This window comes from Anabrus simplex, chromosome 8 (genome assembly GCF_040414725.1).
Source record: "Anabrus simplex isolate iqAnaSimp1 chromosome 8, ASM4041472v1, whole genome shotgun sequence".
Classification (NCBI taxonomy): domain Eukaryota; kingdom Metazoa; phylum Arthropoda; class Insecta; order Orthoptera; family Tettigoniidae; genus Anabrus; species Anabrus simplex.
The window spans coordinates 116,951,895-116,970,162 of record NC_090272.1 but is presented as its reverse complement, the minus strand read 5'-3'; the positions used below and the strand labels follow the sequence as shown (position 1 = coordinate 116,970,162).

At 38.0% G+C, this 18,268-nt stretch overlaps 1 protein-coding gene across 1 annotated transcript in view; it reads right to left on the bottom strand.

Annotated features, from left to right (window-relative positions):
- Positions 1-3,639: 3,639 nt before the first annotated feature.
- Positions 3,640-18,268, bottom strand: part of LOC137501865 (terpene synthase-like) — a 63,084-nt gene continuing 48,455 nt past the window's right edge. The window contains exon 6 of the mRNA XM_068228979.1: positions 3,640-5,602. Coding sequence (XP_068085080.1) covers positions 5,379-5,602 — 224 coding nt within the window. The 3' untranslated portion in view covers positions 3,640-5,378. The remainder of the gene's footprint in view (positions 5,603-18,268) is intronic.

Here is an 18,268-nt window from a genome sequence, read left to right as displayed (position 1 = left end):
AAAGGAGAGAATTACCAGCCAGGAAATGTACTGCACTCATTCTCTTTGGTACTGTGTTGCTATGCGGTGCAAGTGCACAATGCACATGGAAGCGAGAGACTTCCTTCCCCCATCATAGGAAAGTTTGATAAGCCACGATGTTTTAAGGGCGCCGGGCACTTTCCATGCCAGTCCCAAGTCATCTAAAAATGCAAACAGTACAGTAATCCAAAAGATAAAGCATTTGCACTGGGGAGCCAGCTTAATTTTTCCTCGTCTTTGAATCACGTTTTTCTTCCTTTCGTTGAGTGAGGTTATGTTTGCCATTGTTTTATGCAAGTGCATTATTTGAATAATGTAAATGCACCTGGTTAGATACATTTTGGAAATTTTTTTTTCATGACATTTGAGAGCTTTAAACTGTGACTCGTTAATTGCATGCAGTAACGGGTCTTAGAATATATTGTGACGCGCAAGAGTCGGCATTTCCGAAGTACGTGTTGGCGGTTAATTTGAAATCACGTAATTCGAAGTCCGATTTTTGCGCCCCAACGACTCTGAATTAACAAGGTTTAACTGTATATAAAAAGCACTGAACCAATAGTAACACATCTCAAAACATCTAAGTCATGGCTTCGGCAAAGGGAAGGCAGGGCAATTTTCAATTAAAATTTTTATTAACTGAACTCCTATCGAGCTTGCTCTTTATTCCATACATTAATCGCATGATTTCTGCACTGCACTACTAAGGGAAACTTTGTGCGCATTTACCTAAGAACTAGATTTTTTGAGCTGTGACACTATTGCAGACCATGAGCGATATACCAGTGACCTAACACTTATGAATCTGAATAAGTGGATTTCTTACTTAAATTTTTGGATTCTACAGAATTTCTCACATTTCCACTCATGACTGTACATAATATGTGTAGCCTCATATAATACACTGAAGTAACAAGCAAACTAGAACAAAAACATATAATATTACATGTCTGCTTCTCCATAAATACATGCTACACAGCACTCTTGCCAATATTTTCTAAGAAATCAATTGTTTCCTGCATAGTTAAGAATGAATAAAGGAATATAGTAAGATGCACACAAAATGTTAAAAGCATCCTCAGAAGTAGAAAGTATAGATGGATGAAGTTGACAAAAACATTGGATTGTACTGCATTACTACAAGGTATGTCTAAAACGTATGGTGAATAGATCAACATCGCAATGGCAACGTGCGGGAACACTGTATGCCTGCACAAGTGAATAGAGAGACATCTCGAGAGGCGCCACATCGTTGAACACACGGAGTTAAAGCAGGTTAGTCTGCTGCGACTAGTTGATCATAGTGAAAACTTGTGTCATAGTGAATTGAGCAGCATATGAACATCAAGTTGGGATGAATACAACGGAGACGCATGCGATGTTGGTGCAAGGGTATGGAGCAGAAGCCATACACAGAATGGGTGTGGCGCACCATCAAGAGTTTCCTGTCCATCCCGAAAGTGTATGAACCCATAGTAAAAACATATTCTGCTTACAGCTTCTGTTTCATACACTTGCACCAACATCGCATGCAACTCAAGTCGTAGTTTGTCCCAATTTGTAAGAAACCTTGATGTTTGTTTATGCAAGGCTTCATTGCACTATGACACGAGTCTCCACATGCACTACATTCAACTGGCCACAGCAGATTAACCTAATTCAGGTCCGTGAGCTCAACACTACGTGGCACTTCACGAGATGTCCCTCTATTCATATGTATATACATGCAGTTTGCCACTGCAATATCAGTCCATTCACCACACCTTCTACTTCCAATTAAGCCATAATTTCCACATGTTCAAGAGAGTCAGATTGTCATTTAAAGCACTTTAAGTTTTGAGAACAGACATCTAAAGAAACTATATAACACAGGAAACATTATTTTCATTTTTTTATGCATTGGATTTTCCAACGGTTTTTATGTAATTCTTTATCGCTGATTAGGAAGGAGAGGCAGCGGACGACAACGACTGAGATGGAAGGACATAATCCAATGCAGTATTAGAGAAAGAAACCTGGACTGGGACACAGTGTTGAAGGAGGAGTGGTGGAGAGACCGAAGAAAGTGGAGAGGAACCATATTTGCCCCTACCTGGCTACAGCTGGATAATGGGAAATGATGATGATGATGATTAAATTATTTTTAAATCTGAAAATTTACCTGATTAAAAAACACCTTGTTTACTGTTTTTAGACAGGATCATGGTCTCTTTAAGTGGGCATAAGTGCCTTTTGTTTTATATATGTAACTGCTACATACTTCAAAATCAAAGGTGCAATATTTGATCATTTGTAAGACGTCATCTTTGTGAGGAAAAGGACAATGAAAAGGTATTCCTTTTGATATCCCTATGGTTTTTGTGAACCCAAGGACCACAACAGTGACTTATTTCTGCCTGACCAATGTGAAGGGTATTCTTAGAGAAAACCAGCATACGAGCTCATATCCTGGTATTTCCTCAGCAACACGAGCCATCCCACACTCAGAGACACTCCTGGATCCAGTTTTCAATTACTTTGTCTCTGCTGAGGACAAAGGCAGTGGACATTGTGATCAAGGGTCTTTTCAGATACATAAGGAAACGACTAGAATCTGAAGGATCTTTTTCTTATGTTAACCTTATACCATACTTTGATGAAATGCTCCATCCAATGAGTGAAAGATGCAAACACACTTTGAGGGATACTTCCGTCCACGCGCATGGACTACCTACAAACACATATTTATGGTTACCGAGCCAGCAAGGTTTGTTCTATAAGCTTTAAAATGTAACCAACAGATGTCAGGAACTACCTGAACTTCATTTTTATATCATAAACGGCTAACTCGCTCCTGGAATAAGAAAAATAAAACGCACCTCACCGTGTGGTATTTGTAAACAAATATAGCAGCGGCCTGGAGTGGCATGGATGATGTTATTCATGACTGGCTTGAGAATATTGATGTTGAGATTCCCAATGAAAGTGTGCGAAGTGAAAATAAATCTTCTTCAAATGATACTGGTGGAGGTGAATCTGATTCTATTTCTGGAGAACCAGCGCCAACTGATAATTCGAGATTTACACAAGGTGCAACAACATTAATAGGTAGGAACGTCAGTAATGACCGGAAATTACTGGAATTGGGAACTTGAAGCTAATAAACCTATTGACATTACAGGTAAGCCAGTTTATGAAATTTACTCTGTGGTAAAGAGAAGATTAGGAGATAAGCCAACAGAACTGTAAGTGGTCAATGAATTTCTAACCCCATAATTCTGGGATCATGTAACAAAATAAACCAATGCATATGTCTGTAAATATCTTGCATATTTACCAAAGTTTCCTTACACTGGCAATATACCCTTGGCACCTCAAGGTCAATATACTCGCTACTACCCATCAAAAATGTTTCCAACTCAGAGGAAATTCTAGCCATCAGGCAATGCAGAGCGGTGCAACGTGGGAACTCTGCAAGGATACCTCATTAAGAGTACCTCAAATGAGAGGTTGCTTTGTATGTGGACACCTACTATTTTAGTGTTTTATACATAAAATGACTTCTCCAAACCATAAATGTAGGATGGAATGAAAAGAAAAGAAAGCTGTTTATATGTGTGTAACATCATGTATATATTTGCCTGCATTTCCTTGATATAACAGAAAAAATAAATGGTATGCAAGGGCAAGATTTTTTCCAAAAATAAAAATAAAAGGTATATTACAGGGTTAAGCAGTCATTAACCCATCAGCTGGAGCATCAATTGAGATTGTCCTGATCAGTACACAAATGCAACAGCTACAAGCACAAATTCTTCCTTGATTAGGACCTAACTGAGTTTTGCATACCATGAACATAAAATTTCATCATTTCCTTCCACCTATATGTACATATAAAGGTTATTTTTAAGAAAAGTATTTGGTTTTATTTACTTGTATTTTACATATGTCAAAATATGACCGACTTCAAAATCTGCAGCTATCAAGCCGAACTGATTCAACTGTCGACATATGATACAATTGGATGTTTTTGTGTATAAGTCAATAATATTCTCACCAGGATGGTGTCCAAGATGACATCAAAATTCAGTACGTTGAACTGAATGATGAAAATGTTGAAAAATTTACATTAAAATGAAAAACAAAATAATGTTACATTGCAAAGAAACTGTAGCTTACAGAGAAAATCGAACTTCAGATATGAAATCAGCACACGGAAATTAAGTAATAACAATTGTCTAAATGCAAGAAAATTTTGTTCCCTGGTGTAATCTATGGAAACTAAAATGCACAATGAAGCATACTTGTTATGGAATGGAATTTCCTTCAGAGAACTGTTTTAAAATCTGAACTCATGTGCAAATTCCTGTATATATAGTGGCACAAGCACTAAGATAACCATTTGTTCAGTCATATGCATTTACAGTAAAATGTGAACACTTGGAATTTATAATGCCGAACCATGTTACTGTTTGCAGGGATGATTTGAACCCATGGAAGAAGTAATAATAATAATAATAATAATAATAATAATGATAATAATAATAATAATAATAACAACAACTTTTTCAGAGACATCACGGTGCCAGAATTTTGTCTTGCATGGGTTCTTTCAAGTGTCAGAAAATCTATCAACATATGGCTGACTTATTTGAGCACCTTCAAATACCACCAAACTAAATGGATTTTGAACCTGCCACCTTGGGCTCACAAAACCAGAACTCTACCATCCAAACCATTCAGCAAGGCTCAAGAACAGAATATTACTATACTATATAGCATGCCATAAAAGAGTGACTTATTGTAGTTCTTGTTCAATTTTAACAGTCATATAGAAAAGGAAAAGATCTATCAAAATGGTAACAAACTATTTCATAAATGAGCAATAGGTAAAATCAGAATTGTAAGAATGGAATGCTTTCAAAGAACTCTATCCTGAACTCAGAATGTTAAAGAACAATGTCCTTTGTTTTTCTCATACTTAATTTCTTCAGTACATTTGGAAAAAGTTTCTCTTTCCTTTTCCAAATTATACCTGTGACCTCAAAATATCTAGTAGATTAGATAACAATAAGGTTAATTAAAAAAACAAGGAATTATACGTCTCACACATAAAATTACCAAGTTGCTAGTTCTTAAAGTCTGAATTTCAACTTGCTCACCTGGTTTATTATACAACCCAGTAAATATTCACAGGATAAAGCATTTCTATATCCTATTCATCCAAAGCAAGTCTACTTTCCAGTTAGATGAGCCTCTAATGACTGAAAACAATCTAACAGTACAATACTGGAAACTACACCAGGTAGTTCTATACAATCCTCAGGAATATTACACCACGCAGAAACCCACTAAATTAAAACTATCTAATACACTTGTTACAATTCGTCCTTTGTATCCTTGCCATCTGTTTTCCAATTGAGCAATTCATCCATCACAGCTTCCATAAATGGATTCCCTCCAAGCTGTTCAACTTCAGCTCTGGCATCCTTGTCTAACTGCTCCAAAGTCTGACGGGTGTATTCAAAGGAACCAAACTTATCTAATAGTGTAATGCAGTAACGTTTTACTTCCACATCACGTGTTCTCTGGCGAAGGATATCTGTAGTATCAGTTAAGTTTATACACAGCATAAATTGTCTGATGGAAAGAAACAATAAATAAAACAATGTACACTTCCTGACACGAAAACTGGGAAAAGTCCTGTATGGAAAAATCACCACAAAAGGTGGCAATTTGTTGCACTAGTGATTTTACGTGAAATGCTTACAAAAGCTTGTTCTTTCATAATTCCACTTTTCATGACCAGCAAACACTTTTTAACGTATTTAGAAAATGAGGTAAAATGAGGAATTTATTCAGAATGTGATATAAATGACAAACCAACAATTTTTTTCACATGTAACTTTATTTCTGTTTTTTAAAATTCTTTTTCTGGATACTTAAACTAACAAGTTTGTGTCCCCTTGAACTGCCTGCCAACGCAGTTGGCCATTAAGTTCAAATACGCAGAGTTTGCACAGGCAGCTCTGCTATTTAATGCTGAAATATATTTAGTAAATACCAATTAATTGTAAAGGATATGAGAACATGATGTTTGCTTGTTGTTTAAGAGGGTTTAACATCTAGGACTTTGGCCCAGGAAAACATGAATGACATGTTTATGAATGACAGGTATGTTTTATGATTGATTTCAAAAGTGTCACCAATTCGTGAAAGAAAACATGGCAGTGTGTACAGAAGTGACGCTAAGTGTTTTGCGCAGTATCATTATATTGCTGGTAGTAAAGAGTGCAGTGCATTACTCTAAAAGTGCTACAATGCCTTCAGATAACCCTCCTGGAGACCAGGAAAACACAATTCTATTGGAAAAACTATTGGCGAGTGAAAATGTACTCTTAAATTGTTTGTCATGATGCAGTGCTGAAAGTGTGGTGCTGGCAGCCATAGGTCAGCAATGGCGAAGGAATGGGAGCGATGTTGTCAGACTGCCTGTATCTGATCAGCCACTGTTGTGCTTGGCATTTGCCCTAAGTAGGGACATCGAATTGAACCTGGCTCCTCAACAGTGCACAATTTACAGAAATAGCAGTAGGAGGAACCAATTACTTGCCTACTGTAACCACTACTCACTAAATGGCCATAGAACCTGTGCAAAACTTTCAATGTCTGACTTCAGAAAAATAAAGAACAGTTTCTGGACAGGGTTATGCTGGTGGGGCGAAATGACACCGTTATTAAGCTCGTTCTTTAGAGTTACCAGTGATATGCCCCGTTACTTAATGAATAATTCTAAATGTAAATACCATATTTACTCGCGTATTAGACCCCTTTTCCCCCACTTTTACAGCCAAAAATAGTAAAGGGTGGTCCAATATGTGATAACCTCAAAATTTTGTGCAGTGAACACATGACTTCTAGGCTATAAAGAGCTATAAATTGTACGCGTAAACATTCTATACTATTATTTAACAAACTTAGAATGTATTTAAGTTATACTGGCTATTTTTGTCGGAAGGCACTATTTCTAAACCTAAAAAGTCAATAAATGGTGAACACGACTTTTAGGCCTACGGTACATATAAAAGTCTGTTTTAGTTACTCATGTCACGTCATTCGTTTTATCTCATTAAATCCTCTGGTGAGGTTGATGTCAGGTAGGGCATACAGCCATAAAAACTCACTACGAAGATTCATCTCACTTCATACCTGACCCCGTAGAAAAAAGGGATAAGGGTATCGTGTTATCAATATTGATACAAAGGAACTTAATGGCCAGTCATTTGTCTCTGCCAGTTTAGCAGTAGGCCTACCACACAGTAAACCTGATCACTGCTTTCATTTGAATTATCGCCTTGCGCTGCCAACTTCCCTGCCCTTTTACCGGCGTGTCGGCATTCCAAGTGACGTCATCTTCACTGCCATCTAGTCAGTTGCGTCAGCCATGCTTCATTCTCTTTGAGCCATGCACTGCAACTGAGAGCATACGAGGTCCCGTCTTTTTGAACCTTTTAAAAATCATTTAATTCCCGACTATAGAGTCTAAACAGTGTGCATCTATTCCCAAATGGTTTCTGGAGATGGTTTCTGATATTCCCAGTTGGTGTATATGTAGCAGAAGCCACTCCTTCCGAATAAAGCCTTGCTGTAGAAGGCATGCCAAACCATCAGCTGATAACTAGTTTATGTCACGAGTTGTACTTCTGAATGTAATACATAGTGACTGGAAACATTCTTTTGATAACTGCGGATGTTGAAACACAGACCCTTATTTTAAAGTACATTTCATCTTGTTCTCTACATTTATCACATCAGGGTTTACGTAAACAGCTGTCCATGATATAAGACAGACCACATTGTTTAGGTTAGGTATATTATTGCACTGATAGTGCCAAAAGCTCCTCGACGGAAAGAATAAAAATAGATGTTGTTGTGTTGTTGAGTCATCAGTCCATAGACTGGTTTGATGCAGCTCTCCATGCCACCCTATCCTGTGCTAACCTTTTCATTTCTACGTAACTATTGCATCTTACATCTGCTCTAATCTGTCTGTCATATTCATACCTTGGTCTACCCCTACCGTTCTTGCCACCTACACTTCCTTCAAAAACCAACTGAACAAGTCCTGGGTGTCTTAAGATGTGTCCTATCATTCTATCTCTTCTTCTCGTCAAATGTAGCCAAATCGATCTCCTCTCACCAATTCGATTCAGTATCTCTTCATTCGTGATTCGATCTATCCATCTCACCTTCAGCATTCTTCTGTAACACCACATTTCAAAAGCTTCTATTCTCTTTCTTTCTGAGCTAGTTATCGTCCATGTTTCACTTCCATACAATGCCACGCTCCACACAAAAGTCTTCAAAAACATCTTTCTAATTCCGATATCAATGTTTGAAGTGAGCAAATTTCTTTCCTTAAGAAAGCTCTTCCTTGCTTGTGCTAGTCTGCATTTTATGTCCTCCTTACTTCTGCCATTGTTGGTTATTTTACTACCCAAGTAACAATATTCATCTACTTCCTTTAAGACTTCGTTTCCTAATCTAATATTTCCTACATCACCTGCCCTCGTTCGACTGCACTCCATTACTTTTGTTTTGGACTTATTTATTTTCATCTTGTACTCCTTACCTAAGACTTCATCCATACCATTCAGCAACTTCTCGAGATCTTCTGCAGTCTCAGATAAAATAACAATATCATCGGCAAATCTCAAGGTTTTGATTTCTTCTCCTTGGACTGTGATTCCCTTTCCAAATTTCTCTTTGATTTCCTTTACTGCCTGTTCTATGTAAACACTGAAAAGGAGAGGGGACAAACTGCAGCCTTGCCTCACTCCTTTCTGGATTGCTGCTTCTTTTTCAAAGCCCTCGATTCTTATCACTGCAGACTGATTTTTATACAGGTTGTAGATAATTCTTCGTTCTCGGTATCTGATCCCTATCATCTTCAGAATCATAAATAGCCTGGTCCAATCAACATTATCGAATGCCTTTTCTAGATCTACGAATGCCATGTACGTGGGCTTGTCCTTCTTGATTCGATCCTCTAAGATCAGACGTAAAGTCAGGATTGCTTCACGTGTTCCTACATTTCTTCTGAAGCCAAATTGATCTTCCCCCAACTCAGCTTCAACTTGTTTTTCCATTCTTCTGTAAATAATACGTGTTAAAATTTTGCAGGCATGAGATACTAAACTAATAGTGCGGTAGTTTTCACACCTGTCAGCACCGGCTTTCTTGGGAATAGGTATAACAACATTCTGCCGAAAATCGGATGGGACTTCTCCTGTCTCATACATCTTGCACACTAAATGAAATAACCTTACCATGCTGGTTTCTCCTAAGGCAGTCAGTAATTCAGAGGGAATATCATCAATTCCAGGTGCCTTGTTCCTATTTAGGTCACTCACAGCTCTGTCAAACTCTGACCTCAAAATTGGGTCTCCCATTTCATCAGCATCAACAGCCTCTTCACGTTCCAGAACGAAATTATCTACATCGTTACCTTGATACAACTGTTGGATATGCTCCTGCCATCTTTCTGCTTTGTCTTCTTTCCCTAGAAGTGGCTTTCCATCTGAGCTCTTAATATTCATGCACCTAGATTTCCTTTCTCCAAAGATTTCCTTGATTTTCCTGTATGCAGCATCTACCTTTCCCAGGACCATACAGCCTTCGACATCCTTGCACTTCTCTTTCAGCCATTCTTCCTTAGCTACCTTGCACTTTCTATCCACTTCATTCTTTAATCGCCTGTATTCTTTTCTGCCCTCTTCATTTCTAGCATTCTTGTATTTTCGTCGTTCATCAATCAGGTCTAGTATCTCCTGAGTTATCCACTGATTCTTAGTTGATCTTTTCTTCCTTCCTTCCTAACATTTTTTCAGCAGCCCTACTGACTTCATTTTTCATGACTCTCCACTCTTCCTCTACTGTGTTTCCTTCGGCCTTTTCATTTAGTCCTTGTGCAACATGTTCCTTGAAACAATCCATCACACTCTTTTCTTTCAACTTGTCTAGATCCCATCTTTTTGCATTCTTTCCTTTCTTCAATTTCTTCAACTTCAGATGGCATTTCATGACCAACAAGTTGTGGTCAGAGTCCACGTCTGCTCCTGGGAAAGTTTTGCAATCCAACACCTGGTTTCTGAATCTCTGCCTAATCATAATGAAGTCTACTTGATACCTTCCAGTGTCTCCAGGTCTCGTCCACGTATACAGCCGTCGTTTGTGGTGTTTGAACCAAGTATTGGCGATGACTAAATTATGGTCAGTGCAGAATTCAACCAGCCGACTTCCTCTTTCGTTCCTTTGTCCCAATCCAAATTCTCCTACTGTGCTACCTTCTCTTCCTTGGCCTACCACTGCGTTCCAGTCTCCCATCACAATTAGATTCTCGTCACCTTTGACATATTGTATTAAATCTTCTATCTCCTCATATATTCTTTCAATTTCTTCATCATCCGCTGAACTAGTAGGCATATAGACCTGCACTATTGTGGTGGGCATTGGTTTGGTGTCTATCTTGGCGACAATAATTCTTTCACTATGCTGGTCGTAGTAGCTTATCCGCTGCCCTATTTTCTTATTCATTATTAAACCAACTCCTGCATTACCCCTGTTTGATTTCATGTTGATAATTCGGTAGTCGCCTGACCAAAAATCCTGTTCTTCCTGCCAACGTACTTCACTTATACCAACTGCATCTAACTTTAGCCTATCCATCTCCCTTTTCAGATTCCCTAACCTACCACAACGGTTCAAACTTCTAACATTCCACGCTCCGACTCGCAGAATGTCAGTATCCATCTTCTTGATGATCGCCCCCTCTCGTGTAGTCCCCACCCGGAGATCCGAACGGGGGACTAGTTTACCTCCGGAATATTTTACCCGGGAGGAAGCCATCATCAGTACATCATTCATACAGAGAGAGCTGCATGTCCTCGGGAGGTGGTTACGGCTGTAGTTTCCCGTTGCTTTCAGCCGTGTAGCAGTATCGACACAGCTAAGCCATGTTGAGTATTATTACAAGGCCGTATCAGTCAATCATCTAGACTGCCGCCCTTGCAACTACCGAAAGGCTGCTACCCCCCTTTCGATGAACCATTCGTTAGTCTGGTCTCTCGACAGATACCCATCCGATATAGTTGCACCTGCGGCTCGGCTATCTGCATCATTGGGACACGCAAGCCTCCCCACCGCGGCAAGGTCACATGGTTCGCAGAGGAACAGGAAAATATACTGCATTATTTGATATCTACAGGTGTGGCAGTAATGCATTTTATCATTATAATGTTTAATTTTGTACGTTTGTTGTTTCTTTTTTTTTATTAATGCATACCCTAGTATGTTTTGTTTGGCGTCTCCGAAAATCGTTTAAAGTACATGGGGACATAAAATGATTGTTATTATTATTTGTTAGGTACGTTGGCAAGTAAAACAATCGTTTTAATTGGATAGCTTTTATCACGTTTTAAACTTACTTCTCTCCAAATGTATACCACCTATATTGGCCCGAGTTAGAAATATTAAACGACCACTTTGTTAATGATCTCAGCTGCTGTATAAATAGCAACAACCACGAATATTTCTCAACTAAAGTAAACTTGTTTCCTCATCCCGACGTGGTACAGCTCTTTTTAGATACACCTCCAGTGGAGGGGAGTTACATGTACTGCTTTTACCGCATATCAACCTTCCTGCCATTCGTAAATCTCTGGCAGTACGGTACCAGGAATCGAAGTCAGACTCCTGAGAACAGCAACTGATTGGGCTAACGATTACGCTGGTGGACATTATTAACTACAAAACACAGACATATAGCATGACTGATGCATGCTTGCAATGCGCGGGTCAGACACAAAGCTAGGCCTATTCACCTATTTGTGCAACATCATCAGAGCTGCAGCAGACCTATGCTATGGAGGCAGATATTTCTTAACTACGAAACACAGATGTACCGCATGGATTCGATGCGTTTTCATTGCGTACATCGTACGGACTAAACTATTCACAAATTTGTGCGTTGTCATCAGAACTGCAATAAGAATTGTACCTGCTTCGAAGCGGAATCGTTGATCTCTGACGAATTACGCTGCGGGGTCTTGTATGCAAGATTTATTTTTTCATTTTCTTCGTCTCGAAAAGCCGGGGGGGGGGGGGGTCTAACACACGAGTAAATATGGTATATAAATAAAAATCTATCACTTTTCACCTTCAATGCACACAGTATTAAGTGCATTTTAAATCTCCTGCCAAGTTGTATTAGGACAACCCTAACCTGAGAACAGATGCCTTTGTTAGCTGCCTGTAACCTGGGGGTAAGGTTGTGATAGATAAAAATCATCTTCCATACTGTATGAAGAAACATGGAAATACCCATGAAATTGAGATCACAAGTGTAAGAATTGCTAAGAAGGCATTTAAGAAATTTGAAAGCAATAACAGTATTCTTTCACTGATTCAAAATCCATGGTGCTGCAAAAGAGTATAAAAGAATGCTGAATTTGGCCAAGGAGAGCTTAGAGAAGAGGCAAAGAGTGAAAAGAGGCATGGATTAATCACTCCCTTCCTTCTCTGAGCATGGAGGTATCTCAGCTTCAGTATCAAAATAATTGAACTCTTAATTCTATCTTAGAGATGAGTTATTTATAAGGTTCAACATATTCAATACTAATTACGTGTTGTATAGATGTTATTTACAACATTTATCTAACATGGGACCGGTTTCAACATTTAAATATCATCAGCCATAAACAAATAAAATCACAAATAAATGAGCAAGGACATAATAATTAAAACTGGTGTAGTGACACACTGAAATATGTATATTCCAAGATTAAGAGAAGGTTTCTGAAATGTTATCAAACCACAAAAGTCTTTATATGCCTATTCACACCTTATGTTAATATTGGAGTAGTGACACATTGAGATATGTACAATGTTTTCTTACGAATCAAAGACTTTTGTGATTTGATAACATTTCAGAAACTTTTCTTAATCTTGGAATGTACATATTTCAATGTGTCACTACACCAGTGTTAATTATTATGTCCTTGTTCATTTGTTTGTGATTTGTTTATGGCTGATGATGACATTTAAATGTCAAAACCAGTCCCATGTTAGATAAATGTTGTAAATAACATCTACACTACACATAATTAGTATTGAATAGGCTGAACCTTATAAATAACTCATCTCTGTGATCTCAGTTCAATACGGAAGCAACAATGAAGCTCATATCTTTGAATAATTCTATCTTGTCAAACAGATGTCAATTTAATGAAGTACCGTATTTATGCAAATAATCCCCGCACCCTGATTTTAGGAAGGCTCATTTTGAAAAAAATGAAATGAACTAAAATTCCTTCCACCGAAAGAGTAACGTAGGCATAAACAAACCCTTCGTATCACTCCGTGAGATCCACGTGGTCTTTACGCAAATATGCACATGTAAATTTACGGATATATAGAGCGTTCCAACCTTAAATTGCAGTACAGCAGTAATGGGATAATTCCGTTTCTTTTCTTCTCCCATGTTTTGCGGGTAGCGCTGTACTACTCTAATGCAGCGCGTTTGCCAAATATCCGTAAATTAGAATGTTATCGGTTAAAATGGGTGAATATCGTGTTACATACAGAATTTTAAGGCGCATTTGATGCCATTAACAAAAAAAATGTAATAAAATATTTTAGTGTGAAAATGGTAATATAATGGAAAGTTACGCCAAATGCAAAATCTTCATTGCATAGAATTTATCATGTCATAACTCCTATTTTATATTCATGATTTTCCTAATTTTTTCACTGCTTGTAAAGAAACATTTCAGCTCGATGCAGATAGGTTTATTTTTAAATTTAAATGATAACAAAACACAGTATATGCATTTATTTTCAGTCATGTTCAGGGATTTTTATGTGCAGACATGAAAAAGTCAGTTGCTGGCCAGCGTCTTTCCTATTGAATTTGCATGGAGGGTCAAAGCCAGGCAAATGGACTTCAGATATGGAAGTTATTTTTAAAACAATCCCAAAGTTCTTATCTTGCTTAGTTCTTAATTTGTGACAGGAAGAATGTCTTCTTGAATTTTGGTTTCGCACCTAACTCTGCTGTCTGTCTGGCTGAAGTACCGGTAGTGATCTCCCAAACATGCGCTTTTAACATTTCCAGACAGCCGCATGCAGTGCAGTGCTCAATTTGTCAGTAGTGTGTATAATAGTGATTAAATACATATCAGTGACATATGTACAATTCTTGAGGGCAAGTGTATTTCGTTTGTGTGGTTCGGGAGTTCGTGCTCATGCGTGGGGATCTTAGTTCGAAGAAAAAGTGCAGAAGGATCATGGCGTGTTTAAAGCGAATCAAACGGTCTTCGGATATGGAAGTTATTTTTAAATCATACCACAAGTCCTTACCTCGTTATCTCTTAATTTATGACAGGGAGAACGTCTTGTTTGTTTACGTTTCACGAGTGACTCAACTGGCTGGCCAGTAATGATCTCCCAAACATTGAGCTTTTAAATATACTGACAGCTGCGTGCAGTGGTGTTCATTTAATCAGTATTATAAGATTGATTAAATAAAGATCAGTGATAAATGTATAGTTCTTGAGGACAAGTGGATTGTGTTTGTTGTGTTTGTGTAGTCTGTTGAGTTGTGAGTTCATTCTTGCGCTCGTGCGGGGGGTTCTTAGTTCGAAGAAAAAGTGCAGGAGGATGTACAATGGATCGTCAAATTAAAAAGAAACGTTCCGTAGGTAAACTCAGGGGAAAGGAACGCAATATTACAATGAGTGTCCTGGATTATTTTTTAAAGACTATGAATGTGACTAGCGCAGTCAGTGAAACAGCTAAAGCTACAGGTTGTTCCGTAAGAACAATCTATGCTATAAGGAAGAAACAAACACATGGTCCTTTGCGAACTCCCGCAAAAAAAAAAAAAAAAAAAAAAAAAAAAAAAAAAAAAAAAAAAAAAAAAAAAAAAAGGCTAAAAAGAGAAAGACGGCAGAAAAATGCAAGGAAAATTAAATATGATGAAATTGTGCAAAGTGGAGTGCGTCAGGTGGTTCACTCTCTTATTTGCTAACATACCACCGACATTGAACGTGATTCTGAGTCGGGTAAATGGAGAAGATTCTTTGCCACGATTTTCCAAAACTATGTTGTATCGCTTCTTACATGATATAGGCTTCTGCTATTTAAGACGGGATAATAAAGCAGCTTTCATTGAAACCGATGAAATTATTAACAGGAGGCAAAGATATCTCAAGGAGATAAATCATTTGAGGGTACAAAATAAAGCTATAATTTACACAGATGAATCGTGGGTAAATATTGAGCAGACAGTGACAAAAGAATGGAAGGATACGACAGTAAAAAGAGCACGGCAGGCCGCCAATGAAGGGGTGAGTTTGGGACTTAGGCCACCGAAAAGCCGAGGACCGCGATTCGCCTTAGTCCATGCGGGTAATGAACATGGTTTTGTTCCAAATGCTGAACTAACATTTTTATGCCATAAAAACACGGCAGACGGCCACGAGGAAATGACTGGTGAAATTTACAAGAAGTGGTTTTCGGAACAACTGTTGCCGAACACTCCCGAAGGTGCTGTGATCGGGCTGGATAATGCCCCTTATCATTCCCGTAAGTTGGAACCTTTGCCAGTGGCTTCTTGACGAAAAGATGAGATCGTACAGTAGTTACGTAAAAAGCAAATATCTTTTTGAGGACGGGATGCTCAAGCGAAAATTGTTGCACATCACTTCTCAGCATAGGGCTCTGTATGATATGCAGAGAATAGATGACATGGCAAAAGGGGCAGGTCGGCAGGTTCTATGTCTCCTGCCTTATCACTGCGAGTTAAACCCTATTGAGATGGTGTGGTCTCAGGTGAAAAACTACATCTGGTATCCTAACGTATCATTCAAGAAAAATTATATGGAAAATTTAATAACCGCTGCGTATAAGAACATTACAGTGGACAATTGGGCAAATTATGTGAACGAAGTAAAGAAAAATGAAAGAGATTTATGGAAAGCAGATGAATTACAGGACGATGTCGACGATGAACAGTTTTTAAGAAGACTTTCCTCATCGTCCGGATCATCCTCAAGTTCATCCAAAGCAGAAACATCAGGCCTTGCAGAAATGATAGAAGGTGTACGTCCATTATCTCAGGGCAACGGCAGTGATTAACGTATGTTGTATTTATTTTACCATGCTACAAATATCAATTTATGAATGAATGAACTTAAAATTACAAACGAAAAATTTGGAACTGTTTGAGTCACACTCGAGCGTGATCTTCACGAGTCGATTTCGTAACAGTGCCCTCCATCTACGCTGTACTGCAATTTAAGGTTGGAACGCTCTATAGCTGCTTTGCCTGAGATGATAAAAATACATTATCACTGCTATGGAATATATTTTCCATGAAAATGAGCAAGTAGGCCTACTTACGTGACAGGTATTTCATTAATCTGAACATGCAATAGGCTCGATTTCCTGTAGATCGGAAGATTTGTTATCTCTTGCATCACTAGAATCCTCTCCTAAATTACTTACAAGTTCGTCACACTCCACGTCTAAAACACTTTTCACATGTGGTCTCTTTTTACTGGACAGTAACATGACCGGTGGTGGATAATTCTTTTCGTGCAATGTAAACACTTGCCGTCTTACTAATAAACGGTGTATAACTTTTATACAAGGTTTATACACTGTTTATGATAAATTCGTTGCTAATAAACTGTGTATAAATCTGTTATAGTTATTCACTGAATTGCTTATACAGACCAGGACCCTTGTATAAGCGTTGTATAGCAGCGAGTAGCGGAAAACGAAACGAGTGAGCAATTTATTTTCGTGGTATTTACTGTCTGCAGTAATATAATCGTGGTGAAATATTCGACTTTCCATTCAACATTGAACACACATTGAAGGGATGAACGATAACATTGATGATTTTCACGATAATTTAAACATAGAAGACATACATCATTTAGAGGTTATGGAGGCTAGACATCTTCGTAAAGTAAAACACTTTAAAGAGATGGAATGACAATGAATAACTATAAAAGAAATTATGGTTGGGCGTATTTTTGTGTAATAATGTGTTACTGCTTAACAGACTTTTGAAATTATGGGTTGATTACACATTATCTGCCTCTACAAAGATCTTTCTCAATATTAAGTATAAAAAGGGACATATTCCTAGACATAAAAAATGTTATACCTTGAAAACCGTACGTAAAATGATTTCCATACTTTGTAGTTGAATACGCAGATGTATGACGCATAAATGCCTAATAGAAACTTTTTTGATCAAACCCTTCTTTTAGCTACAAAATAGTTTTTCCTTTCTCCTGAAAAGTAAGGATTTTGGAATGTGTACCCTTTTCAACACACCAATTCAATTATAATTGCTTATGTTTTCTGCACTATCCCAGTTAGGAGCTCTTGATCTTTTCTTAAGCTTTTCCATTTCTTTCATAACGTTCATAACACATGCAAGCTGAAGAAATGTTTATATCAATATAAGCCAATTTCCAGCTGTCTCACTTTGTGTTGCCACTGCCTTTTCGATATGCCGTGCTACTGCACGACTTTCCGGAAAGTTTTGCTCGTAGATAACCGGCAGAAGCGATCATAAAGGCGGTGAACCTGCAAAATACGTCAATGAACTGCAGGAAGAGATTCCTATGGCTTGGAATGAGTATATTCGTGCTGTATAGTAATACAATGCGTATTAGTAAGAAAAATATACAACGCTTATACAAGGGTTTATTCACTATATAACTATACAAGTGTTAAACAACTGTATAAGGACTTTTTATTAGTAAGACGGTTGAAATAAACACACCGGCAAAATCTGATGTTAGTTTTGCGATACAGTAAAACCTCGTTAATTCAAAGTCTTTGTAATACAGAAATTGGACTGGTGATTTCGAATTAACAGCCATCTTGTAATTCAGATGTGCCAATCCTCGCTAGTTTTCGCGGATTCTGCTTTTCCGCGTACTGCTCACTACGTGATATTGTGGCGTTCCTTGAAATGCTGAATACAAAAGAATTACAATTTCACTCTATTTTCAACTATGAAACACAATATAGACACGTCAAAGTGAGTGAAAGTGCGGAAAGCTACCCCTGCACGTTCCGGAAGACGTGTTCTATCGTGACGCGGAAAATTTTGAATTTATATTACTCTGTAAAATATGGTACTATTTAAAAAAAAAAGTAAAGTCAGTTTACAATTAAAAGTCTG